This window comes from Sceloporus occidentalis, unplaced genomic scaffold (genome assembly GCF_023333645.1).
Source record: "Sceloporus occidentalis isolate IW3139 unplaced genomic scaffold, rSceOcc1.0.p SCAF_42, whole genome shotgun sequence".
Lineage (NCBI taxonomy): Eukaryota > Metazoa > Chordata > Lepidosauria > Squamata > Phrynosomatidae > Sceloporus > Sceloporus occidentalis.
The window spans coordinates 658,698-672,345 of NW_028317022.1; the positions used below are offsets into that span (position 1 = coordinate 658,698).

The 13,648-nt window shown below is 36.5% G+C and overlaps 1 protein-coding gene across 1 annotated transcript in view; it reads right to left on the minus strand.

Annotated features, from left to right (window-relative positions):
* Nucleotides 1–13,648, minus strand: part of LOC149289849 (kinesin-like protein KIF26B) — a 176,471-nt gene that overhangs the window by 12,483 nt on the left and 150,340 nt on the right. The window contains exons 10-11 of the mRNA XM_089490123.1: nucleotides 11,049–11,208; nucleotides 1,246–1,408 (exon numbers count right to left, since the gene is read on the minus strand). Coding sequence (XP_089346249.1) covers nucleotides 1,246–1,408; nucleotides 11,049–11,208 — 323 coding nt within the window. The remainder of the gene's footprint in view (nucleotides 1–1,245; nucleotides 1,409–11,048; nucleotides 11,209–13,648) is intronic.

Below are 13,648 nucleotides of genomic sequence, written 5' to 3' on the forward strand. Positions count from 1 at the left end.
CAAGGTTTTTAGTTTTTTGTATTAAAATACAAGGTCAGGTTAATGATATGACATCATTGACTGGTAGGTTGCAGCTGGTTGTTAATTGTATCCAGACAAAGCTCATTCATAATCCCTTAGACTGTGTTAAAAATCAGTATGATTGATTTACACTCCGTACAAATCTGCTTGCAGCATATAATTTTTAATTTTTGTCCAGCTATGTATTTTGTAGCTTAATATTAGCAATTCTCATTTTCATGGTTTTAAAGTTGATATTTTTATTTATCTTGCACTTCCACATTTGTTTGGATTGTCACAGACGATCATTCAAGTGGTATAAGCATGACCGGTAAATATCAATTACTGGGGTGTTTTAGTTGGAAAGTGTTCAGTTTTCATTCTTACACGCTGTTCTCAGCTTTGTAAGAAATCCACTGCTATATCATTGTCTGAATTTACTGCAGAAATGCACTTTATGGACCAGTATCTTGATATTTAGGTGGTTGAGTAGGAGCATAAAAAGAAGACTACATGAAGGATGGTGGCAACACCTGTTGTGGCAATTGATAAAATTCAGCCCAATAGTTTCAATTCAATAACTCACCCCATTAAGACAAATTATTTTGGTAAGTTGCAATACTTTTGATTGATAACATTTGGCTTTGTATTAAAGGCTTTTCTCTTCAATGCCTCGCAGTAGAGGTAAAACTATAACTTTTTCAGCTACAGTTCTAGAGGCCTCTCCCAAAGTGCATTCTTATTCCCACTACCCACAATACATTGGTCCTGTTAAAGTTCAGATATTTATTACAGTATACAAAGTAATGTTGAAAAATAGAATTGTAGGCTCTAACCCTCACTCATGTGAGGAAACATTTCTCAGCAGTATAGACACAAAGTAGAAAGCACTACTGGAGTAATGAAAATTTACAGTTTTTCTGTACCAGACCTCATCTTGTTCCGTGTAATCATCATCTACCTTTATTTCTGATATAAATTTGCTCCCCTCATCTAATAAACAATAATGTATTATTATAGACATCAGAAAGCACCAGTGCATTCTCTGTGAATAGAAATTTCCTTCCCCTTATAGTGCAGCATACACTGCCTGCTGACTTCCAACACATTCATCTCATACAAAACAAAGAGTTTCTAACACACGTACACTTTGATCCTATTTCTTCAGTCAAACAATCTGTTGTAGCTCTCGGTGTAATCTAGCACTTGACTGCCAAGAGTCTATTCCTTCACAGTAACCCTTACCTTGGTCTTCTTCTTCTTCATCCTCAGCACACGGGATGCGATCTGTATAGTGGACAAGGTCTCAGCATAGTTACCCGCAGCAGCCGAAATGTGAGCTATCATTGTAGTGCGGCAGTTCATATTCCCCAAAGACTCCCGGAGCAACATTGTAAGCTTGCTTTCTCTGCAGAAACAAAATGAATTAAGGCTGCATTAGTGAACCATGTTTCACTTGTACTGACTTCAGAAGCCTGAAGTTTTTTTTTTTGCCCTAATGGCATTTTAATCAGTATCATACTGCAGATTTGATATTGTGTCTGGTGATGGGATAAGACAGGTTAGTAACATATACTTCATGGGATTTAACCTGTAATATGACCAGATGAACTCATATAGTTCCTGCACCTCAGAAATATATATATATATATATATATATATATATATATATATATATAAAACACTTTCAAAAAGATGGTCAGCACTCCAGGTCTTTAAATAGACAATTTCATTTTATTCAAAGTCAACGTTTCAGTCATTACTGACTTTCATCAGGACATATATATATATAAGATACATGATTAACCAACTAAGGGAATCTCGGTAGTTTGTGCTTTTATTTAATATTTACTTCAGATTTATTTTTAAAGTAGCTAAAATAATTTCAAGAAAATTATAATAAGAACAAAACATCTTGTAAATGCAAAGCGGATGGCATTGTGGATTATTTAATCATAATTTCATAATAAAATGATTTAATGTACTACCCATAACTACAGTTGAGAATGAAACATGCAGTGGCATTCCTAGGATTTGTGAAGCCAGATGCAAAATTATTTGTGGGTCAGTTTTTATTTATTTACTTTTATTATATAAAACTTTTTTCCATATTTAAATGTTCTAGAGATACTATACCCTAGAGATCTAGACAGAACTTCTGATTATGATATCACCAAGGGTTCTCTTTTAGCATTTATTTATGTTATTTATTAATATTTATTAAAGTGATACTAAATTGTTTGCGTGACTTTTTTTCTACATTTGTTTCCCTTCATTCTGAGATCTTTGCTGATCACTCTGCAGTCTAGCTTTCCTAATCACACTCATGATCGGCTCATGATTCTGTTACACAGAAGATCAGGCATTCAAAGGGACCGTCCAGACATCACGTTCACTTTAACCCTTTCAGTACCGGGGGTTTTACATACCTAATACCCTAATGACGGGATTTTTTTTAAGCCATAATTCCCCTTTTCTATATTTGACGAACACACAAAAAAATAAACATCATTTTGTTTAGGAAAAGTAGGGACTTCTTTTTACATTGTAGAAATGCATAAAACATCATTATTACCAGTGACATATTTTCTTTTGTGTCTTCCCTAAGCCAACAGCCTCAGCCTCCCCTCCGCAGTCGGCATCCCAAGTACAATAAAATGACATTATATCCCAGCGCCTTTTAATGAAGTCCACAGCACAAGTATATATATATATATATATATATATATATATATATAAATAAGTAGGAGGGATCAACGATCTCCCATGTAATTGGCCCATTGTGTAGCGGGACACCCAGAGGGGCTTGATCATCGAGAACGTGATCTGCCCTCTGGTTTTGTACCAGGGTAACTGTACTGTTGTTTTTATGTTCAAGAGGGCTACGTCTATCCTATACATATTACCCCATGTAGCGGCACCATTATTCCCAATCTGTAGGCAGGAAGTCAGCAATGCTGAGACAGAGTCCAGGCTGCCTCTGCAAAATAGTCAAGTCATATGTACATATGTCCTAAGAGGCATCTTGCTGCCTTTGTTATGGTCATTACTGTTCGTCTATAGGGGACTGAAGGGGTTAATGCATGTGATAGCTGTGCTGTCCCTTTACATTTTCATGATGCCCCCCTTGGAAATGCATGGGAGGATTCTGCAGAATTCCCCCATGCATTTGCCCCATTGCCTGCCCCTAGCAATGTGCTCCACCACAAAGCAGCCAAAGTCAGCCAATCAGTGTCAAGAATTGTCAAAGCAGAGCTGCAGATTCTATTTCAGGTAAGTACTTTATTTATTTGAGTAACAGTAAACTGACGCTGTAAGTGCGTTTAATTGTAAACACGTGTGTGTAAATTTACCATCAAATACCCTTTCTCATTTCATATACAAGATTATATTCTGGAATGGATGGTTTTCCAGTTTGCAGTCTTTAGAGGAATATACAATGTCAAGAAAAGGCATCACAGTATGGGAAAGGGCAGAGAAACATAGAACTTGACTTTCGTGTTAATCATACGTATGTATGTATGTATGTATGTCTATGTATTATAAGTATGAATACATTTTAAAAGGGGCATAAATGTGGCAATGGATTAAAAATAAAGAACCATATATATATATTGACTAGAGATCTATAAAAATAAATGTGAACATTAATGTTTCTAATGTCCTTAATGTCTTTTTTTCCAAATGTATTTAAAATACTATGCCCTCTGCCTTTTAACACCATCTGTTTTCAACCATTTGCAGCACGGCCCGAAGGCCAGAGATCATTAGCTTTTAACATAATGGCCTCATGAACACATGAGAACATGTTTTTTTTTAATGGTCTAAGGAAACCGAGAACATGGAATTGCCTATTGTGTTTTAATATTTTAATTAAGCCTTTGTTCTTTGAGGTGTGTATGCAATGCATACATGCCAAAATAATTATATAACTAAGTTTATCCTTTACTTCACTGTAGCTCTACAGCACAGGAACTGTGGTACGACATTCCCATTCATGGGCATCTGCAGAAGTAGGCAAGATGGCCCACTGGAAACCCTGTAAATTCCCTGACTAGGCTTCACTCGGACAGGGGTAAGCACTTGGAGGGCCCTGCAGGATCTCCCTGAAATTAGTGTTACTTCAGATCTCTTTCTGTCCTTTGCTTTAAATGGACTGGGAATGGAGGAGAAAGTGGGTGGTGGAGTGGACATGGTCGAATGCTGTTCCGCTGTCTAGAGAAGAAAAATAATTTAGGTGGAAAGTGACACAGGGAATTTGGGAAGCAAAACTTCACCCGGAGACTCGGTGTCAAACACAGAGAGGTCCCAGGTATGCAAACTAGCTGAGTGATAGTCATGTTAATGAGGTCAAGCTACCATTTTTAACCATTTTGTCATAAGGAGTCTTATTCTACATCTGAATCAACACATCGGCTAATGCTGGTTTGTGATGAATAGGAATCTCACATTAAACCCTCTGGGACATTTTAAGAGGCAGTCAGTAATTACTTTTATCCACATCTCTGCAACTAGATTCTAAGTGCTGCGCCTACCTTTTTCATGTTATTTTAAGTTCTGTTTCCTCAAAGAAAAGGACCTCCAAATGAATTTTAATATGACACAGGTAATTACAGCATACAGACGCAGTAATACGTACGTTCATTTCATTTAACTCTTAAACCATAATTTTAGTACATTATGCAAATAAACCTTAGCAGATCGGTTATTTAATTTTTACTGGTGAATGTTGAATAACATCAAAAATGTGGCATATTTTAAGAAGCTTTTCCAGCTTTCATGGCAGCCACCTATTAGTGCATGCTTTTCCATCACATGCCAATCAAGTGTTCCCTGTAATAATTATGAATCAGACAAAATTTAGCATGGATTTAAAATGATATCTTTAACAGTACTAGGAATGCTGTGTTTAGTTACAGAGGTCTTAAATTCAGAAGAGTAGGTGGACAGCACCTTTTATAGGGAACAGAATCCATCCAATTTCTGTGAACAGGAAGTTAAGACAGCTGCTCCAACGGTACAGAAAACATGAAAATGTGACTAATTTGCTTAAGGTTTAGTGAAGCGTTCCCCAATGTTAATTTATTCTGTTTAGATCAAAAGGAATGCGCAACTTTAATAGTCTATCAACAACATAAGAAGAGCCTGGGGCAAAAGATAGTAGGATTTGACAAGCAAGTACGACAACTGAGAAAGGTGGGTTATCAGTAGTAGGCAAAGTATTAGATTAGAAATCAGGAAACGTGGGAGAAATACTTAGCATGTACGATATACAATGTTGTACACGGAACCTGAAAGCCATTCTTCTTCATTCCCATGGGATCCTTGAACTCAATAAGAGGTTGTTAAATATAATGTACATTGTATACAGCCCCTGAAGGCTGAGTGACTGGGAACAAAACATAGGCACTGTATTTCATTCTGTGAGCTGCAATGTGTTATTATTAATCATAAAATGGATTTTGTAACAGAGAATGTTGAATTTGTGACTAACATAAATATTCACCATGTTAAAGGTGGTTTTCCACTTAGACTCGTATTCTACTATGCAAAGTGTTAACTTCAGCAATGGACATGAATAGCACCTTTAAACATGGATGGGACAATAATTTATTGTTTAGTTTTATCAAAATGTAAATAAGGAAAATAATCAGTACCACTGATACTAAAGTCAGAAAACTGCTTTGGTCCTCAAAACATCCCTGCCTGACCATATATTTATATCCAGGACCAAGTAACTAATTATGGTCAAATATAATGCCTTTTCCTATAGATTATAATGCCCAGGGCCAGACCAAAAAGGGCCAGCTACTATAGTTTCTCCCTAAAGTTCCACTATTTAATAAATATGAAGATGAACAGTATTTGCCTTTACAGAACATCATGTCTCCGTTGCTTATACACCAAAAGACTCTTCAGAATGAAGCTTTCACTTAGTGGAATCAGTAATTCTCCATGTGAATGTAAAACATAAAAAGGGGTCTACCCAGGTCGAGAGAAATAAGGTTTGTTATGAGGCTAATGCTTTTATTTGTATAGGGTGTACTGGTGATCGTAAACTACTCTTCAGCCTCCAAACTGAACCGTGGCCTAATCTGCATTTGTTCGCGGAGATGAAAGTCTCTGCGTAATTGAACTTAAACCATGTGGGAAGCAGGTGAGAATGTATTGCCGGATACTCCGACTGAAGGTTTGTCAATGCGTAATATAGCACTTTAATGAACAGAGCACAAACTCATTTGTATGCAAAAGCTCTGCTAATGCCCAATTGAACTCTAATGAAGTCATATTTGAGAGGTAACAGAGCATCTATACTACAGCATTGCATATACAGTATGCGTGTGAATTCAGTGTCCTAAGGACTCTAATTATGCAGGTAATTAATTCAAGACATATTTGAATACTTAAACAGATTTAATAATGTACAGGAGGGACGATAATTTCAAAGAAAGAGAAACGTTAGAACATGTGGTCGTAGTCAAAAACCTGAAAGATAGGCATATGCCCATCGTGAATCTAAGACGAGACCAAGAACTAATCTTTACATTTTTACACAGTTCCGATTTGCCGTCAGGTTCTGTTTCTCTGAAAGAGAAAGGACTACATGGGACTAATTTGTAATATTTTCTTGCATTTATGTTGCAGTTTAAGGGGCTGCTGGATTTTGAAAGATAGATGCAGAAGTCATGAGTTGGTCAGGACTAGAGGTGGGGAGTGAGTGGTGGGGTAGAACCAGACCAACTTTTCTCTGAATGAGAATAACTTATAAATTATTCTTTTTTAATTGGTCAACGCTATTTAGATTCAAAATGTGAACTACATGCAGGGTGATCAGATGTCAGTCCACTTATTCAGTATTTACACATGTTTTCTGAATCATTTTCAATCACAAGGGTTAAATACAGTTCAAAAGTATCTCGGTATTTCTGCTCTAACGGTTGCAAAAAGTACATTAGTGTAGACAATTATCTGTCCCTTGATGCCTATTAGTCTTGTCCCCAAAATAGTTGTTTTGTTTTAATGCATATTGGAGTCACTTTTGCATGGGCTTCCATTCATTTAACTGCACAGTGTTCATGTAGTATACGTTTAATTGGCTTAAATTGGCTCCTACCAGCTAGTACTAGAATTAAAGTGAAGGAAGCACTTCCCGCTTTTAGTAGAGGCAGCTGGTGAAGTAGTTAATTGAGCAGAAGTCTCATGTTCTAACAGTAACATCCATCTCTTTAGAGTTCTTTAGAGGTACACTCCAGCCACATATGTACTGAAATGCATATAGCTGGATGTGTCCTTTTAATTCATATTTTTTTAAATCCATATCCACAGAGGCATTTATCAGAATCATCCCTACACATCTGCTCTGTTTTTCTGCTCCCCTGGGTTTTACCCGGTCATCTTAGTGAAACGGTCGCAATGTAATAAAACATGAATAATTGTACATATATTTTGAACGTTGACTAGCCAATAAAGAATATGAAATACAGTGATCTTGCTGTCCCGTAAAGCTATATAGGACTGCTTTAAGTGTCAACAGGGGAAAGTCCCCAGTAAATAAGGATGGCATTTACTGCATCTATAAGATTATAAATTTGATATTCTTATTATGTCTTGTCCTTGATTTATAGATCAAAATTGCCCCACTTTGTAGCACATAGTTTATTCTAAAAGATCAAAGAATATCAACAGCAGAAACAAAAAGGAGGCCCTATACAGTGACACATATATTGTTAGTAATGATAATACATTTGAAAAAAGTTAATGTCATATTAGATAATTTGCCTTTATAGGGATGAAAGGGGGGAGTATCAGACCACTAATGGGTGGCACAGGAAATATGAAATGAAAGCATTTAGCAGTGATAGTTGTTACAAAAGTACTGCTGTGTATGTCAGATTAAATGTATATAACCAGAAAAAAAACAACTTTGAATTGTTTTAGCAAATGCCGGAAATAAACGGAAATTTATTGTTTATTGTTAAGTGTTAAGGTTTTCACTATTTTATCAATTCTTTATTAAATGCATTATGATTACAGGCATACCCAACATTAACACACACAATGGGTGTAGGGCATGTATCTAAGAGGAAAATGAAAAATTCTTAAAGTGAAGCAGTATCTTTTTCACGTAGTGTTAGAGTGTGTATTAGTGTGTGATGTTAGCATCCATTTGCAAGAACATGTGGTTTTAGCGTGTGAGTCTGTTAATGTATAGTGTTCAAGTATATGTAATTGTATGATGTTAGCATGAGTGTGTGTGTTGGTATTTGGTGTTAGCACGTGTGTGTGGTTGTCAGTGAATGGTGTCATCGTGAGTGTGTGTGCCAGCGTATGGTGTCAGGGGTAAACCCACGGTTAGTGGCGCCTTGGAGATGGAGAGAAGGAGCAGGAGAAAGAATGAGTGTGTGTACTTGAGTGTACAGTGTTAGAAAGAAGTTGTATGCTAGTATGTATGCTTGTTATGGGGGGCCCAAAGAAATACTGCACCCAGGCATCACTTACCCGGAATGCCACCGGGACCACTTGATATGGCACATTTTCTTACATGCCAGGCAACTGATCCATGTACAGATTAACTGCCAACAAGCAGACACACATTTTTTTCCCACTACTGATGACATAATAGCAAGCAGGCTTATTAGGCTACCAGTTTGTTGATTTCTTTTTTAAACTACTATGTGACACTTTAAGAAGTTGCTGATCAGAAGGATTCTCTGTACGGCAATCCGGGCCTCTCGTTCAATGTAAACATGAGGCTAACAGGATGTCTTACATTTATATATAATTGCACTAGACTTCAAATTTTGGGACCTCAACAATAGTTCCCATAGAAACCATTAACTTGTCTTAGGTGTAACGCCATTAAGGGCAGAAGAGGTTAAAATTGGTTATCTATGTGTGCATAATTTATTTTATTGTGTCCGAGCTACAACTAATTCAAATATAAAGCACAATCACTAATTTTTTTTACTAAAAACCAAAACGTACAAGTGTTGCCTAGCAACTGGACTCCTCGTGGTTTTGCATGTAGTTTTGCTTACTAAAACCCTTGCAGCAGGCGTCCGTTAAATATCAATGTATACACGGTACTGTAACATAAATGTGTATCTGCAAGATGTAAGATATTTTATTCTAAAGCTAAAATTCACATCTTAAAGCATATAGGCATATACTACAAGTCTACCTTTCCACGAAGTAAACTTAAAAACATTATTGGTAGAATCTATGCAACATTTTTAAAGGAAAATAGTTTTCTTTTAATGGGTAGATTTGGCCTCAAAAATGTTTTACTAAACTCTATGTAGCACCCAGTGGTTCCAACTGTATGTAGTGTTCATTTTTTTCCTTTTTACTGTAAATGTAACCACTTCCTGCTGAACTTGCAGTAGAAGGTTGAGGAGGTAGAACGGCCATTTTTTAAGAGGTCATGAAGCCAGCTATGTTTACTTCACTGTCCATATTTATCTGCAAATCAGCCAACATGTCACTGGGAAATCTTACTCAGTTATCCATTGGCCAGAAAACACAGCGTTTATCATTGGAGAGCTGGCAGCCTTCTATCTGCAGGGCAAGCCAAATATCCAAGTTATATAGCATCTTAAAACCGACCAAACACGTACTATGCTCTACCAGAGCCAGGCTGATGATTAAAATCTATCCTGGCACTTTAAGGCCAGCAGCCGATAAATAATGTAGATACAGCCGCCTCCTGGATACACAAGGCCGCATGCCATGCTCTTAACACTCTTGCAGCGCGCAACCTTGTGTCTCCAGCTGGTGGTTGCACACTGAAGGACTGGATCTGTTGGAAGAATGGCAGTAAACATTTGCCTGGGTTGCCTAATGGCAGGTCCGGGGCCTGCATGCTACCCAGTAGGCAATGTACCGGAAGCCCATACGTATAGCAAGCTACCTTAGACCCTCTCGTACAATGCTAAACTTTGCTTAAAAATGTGACTGCACCTTAAATATACATGATAACGATTTAATGTAACCTTTCTAGTATATTGATCATGTATATGCAAATGTAATGGGATTTTAATTGATCTGGGATCTTGGACAGGATCAGTGCCAGATTAAGACCTGCAGAGGAGCATTTGCGCACACACACACACACACACATTTGTGTGTATATATATATATATATATATTTATAATCAGATCTGCCTACAAGATACACTGTAGAGCTGAATTATTCATGAATGTACCAGGGAGTGTGAGAATTTTGGGGCCCCTAGGGAAGTGCATAGTTGATAATTTGGGCAGAATATTGGTGCGTTTTAGCTGAGTATTTGAACAGTTACAGCTGTGTTTCTCCATTATTCACAATATCAAGCATGATTTGCCACTTTTTTTTGCTAGAACATTTGCTAAAACACAGCATTCTAAAAAGTCAGGATTGAGTGGGCTGGCTTTAATCAGAGAGATCTGAACACGTACTAATGAATTCACACTCTCCTGCAGATTTTCACTGCAAGACACTGATGAAGAAAAATGAGAACTTATCATAGGCTCTACGTGTGCCATTTTCTATGTTTTTTCCCCTGAAGTCATGCAGCATATATGCATTGACCTGTCATCGGTGACAAATGAAGGTGTTTGTTTTTATTTTTGCCTAATAAGACAAAAGCCATGGAAAATTAATAAAAACTAAATCCTCTGAATTGTTTTACTTAAATGATTACAGTGTTACAACTTAAGCAACAAAAAAATAGAAGGTAATTTAGCTCTACAGCACTGAAAGTTTATGCTTTATTTAGAGGGAATTCTGCAGAATCTAATCTCGGCCTCTTCCTTTTCACGGTCCCTATAGTAAAGACTCTAAGTACTTACCCAATTTATTCATGACTCAAGCCGAGTGGTTTTGATCTCTGTAATGGTGATTGTATATATTTTGAATTATAAAATATGCCATTTCTAGATCCAACACTTCCTGTTACCTTCTGAGCATTCTAATCTAGAGTGTTCGCTAAATCACCGTTCTGTTAAGAGTGTACTTTATGAGGGCAATTATACAGTAGAACAATTCAATGTCACCAAAGGTCGCTTACTTGTATGGAATGTGCTTGCTTCCATTGACCAGCGCAAGAATGACATTTCCGAGAGCCGATAGTGACAGACAAAGCCCAGCGCCTCCATCTCTGTTCTTGCTCAGTGCTTTGACACAACTCCCCAAATCAATAAGATGCAATCGGCTACGACCTCCAGACACTGCCATGAAGAGGAACAAAAAAAAAGGGAAAAATGGTAAACTGATTATCCTTTGAAGGCTGATGAAAGGTCGTTAATTCTGCTGGTATATATTGATAAAGTAGGTTTCAATTCTTGACCTTTTAAGGCAGAAACATTCAAGAATGCAAAACACTTTTTCATTGGGAATGTTTCATGTCAAACATTTGCCACACAAAACTGTTTGCATTACCAGTTCACAATTTGAAGACTCTCCACTAAAATTAGCTTTGTCACTCTAATGAGGTAAAAAAATATATTTAGAATAATTATGGCAATTTGTTCCTTTCATGTTAAGGTATCTTATTCTTTTCAGCATACATCATTAATGTAATAAAAAATAATCTAAATCCAAAGTATTTACTGTTATACATTTGATTGTTGTTCTAATATGTTTTGGTTAGTCTAGAGAAGTTACTTTCCTAATTCTTATTGTTGCTTCGCCTACAATGTAATGACATTCCGAATAATTCATTGTAGTTTAACAGGAAGCCATTGGCTGCCTCTTAATACTATTAGCTGATGGCTGTTTGGATGTACTGTGATAAAATAATTAGAAAATGAATAATTGCAACAGTAATAGTATGTCTAACTCTGAAGATACCCTTCCATATTTATAACCTCAAAATGTCTACATTTATGTTATTTGCATCTAATGATCCAACACCCTACTCCATACAATGTAATAAATACAGCCACTGCCGACTACATAAAATGGTCATTTGATATATACATTGCAACAACAGTTTATCAGCAAAATAATACACTATTTTTGTCAGCTTTCCAGCAAGACATAATGTGCTGACATGTGCATTGTTATCTGTGTAAAAAAAATAAATATATTTTATAAAAATATAATTTTAATGTTATATATCTATCTATCTGTAATAAAATTATACAAAATATTTTGTTTGCAATTATTGTATTGAATCAGGGTTTACAAAGGTTTTCCTTGCGTTTAATTTACAAACCATTCAAAGCGTATATCTGTTCTATGTGAGCTTACACTGTGATTTACTTCTATTGGTAAATTACCTATTTGCACCATTATATATTTTCTGCATACAACCACTCTGGCAGTTCAGTAGCACATAATGACTGGTGATGGAGCGGTTGTGGAACGAGTCAAGGCAAAAAAAAAAAAATGTTTCCATAGCAACCCCATCTATATTGTACATAGCATTAGATAATAATTTTGATTTTGGTGTTCATGGCATCGAGAATAAGGTGGCTTTTCTAAGGTTACAAGGAGGGAAGGAATGAAGCCAGGAACTTTTTCACGCACACAGACAGACATACACTGTACAAGCCTTTTATCTCTCACTTCCAGATACACTTTTCATTAGATTAGACTGTAGGTTTAGTATTGAATAGTGACTGGGTTAGAAATTAACATTATCGTTAATAATGCAAGCTGGAGAAGATGGATTGAACCAAAATGTGTAAATTTGCCTAATTAGAGAAGGACAAATAAATAATGTCCGGGGACTGACCATTCAATTAAAAAGTGACAAATTGCTGCGTTTCACAATGGTTTTCCCAACCACCTGCCTTGGCTACCATACTAAGAGCATTACCCAGCAGGAGATATATTGTATCATTCCGCAGCTCATACAATATTAATTAGTTAAACCTACAATTCCATATCAAGCATATAGTGCAGCCAATTGCAAAAACCAAGCTGAGGCTCAGACCCTGTGGGTATTTGGAAGCTTCCAAAACTAAATCTAGTGTCTGTTTGCTAATTTTACAGTTTTAGAGATTTGAATGAAAGCCTAAATGTAAGTGTTCTCACGCATTTGTCTATTCTGTTTTAGAGGCAGCGCAGGCAGACATTTTTTTCTGCCAGTTCTTCCAAATGAGTATTCATAGTTGGATTAGTCTGATAAAAACCTAACCCCTTAACCAATCTAGAAATGCTTCTAAATACCAAACTTGTATTGGTTTAACAGTTTCTAGATTTGAAAAAAGGTGTGATGTAATCCCCCAAAACAGACCATCATCTTTCAATGCCAGTTCAGAGTGATGTTAATTTACTCAGTGGTAAATTAATTTGTTTATGTAGAAGCACCACTTCTTGGTAAGGCCATTGGCGTTTTTACGGTGGTCTCTGTCCTAGTCCTAGCCCATGGCAGCTCCCCTACCTTTACAGTTCTTATTTATTATATTATGGACAATTGGTGACCATGTGATGAATATGTTCCATATGATAATACAGAAACAATTCTTGATTTTTCTTTTAAAATACATTTTGTATATTTTAATAATATGATTGGAAATATAATTTCCTTTGTTGTAGGTTTTAGGGCAACTTTTGAATGCAGAAAAACCATGCAGATGTAGCCTGCCTTACAAGCATTCTAGGCCTCTGTGTGCTGAGGTGTAAGAAAATTTCTCTGCTAACCAAACCTATGTAGAGGTA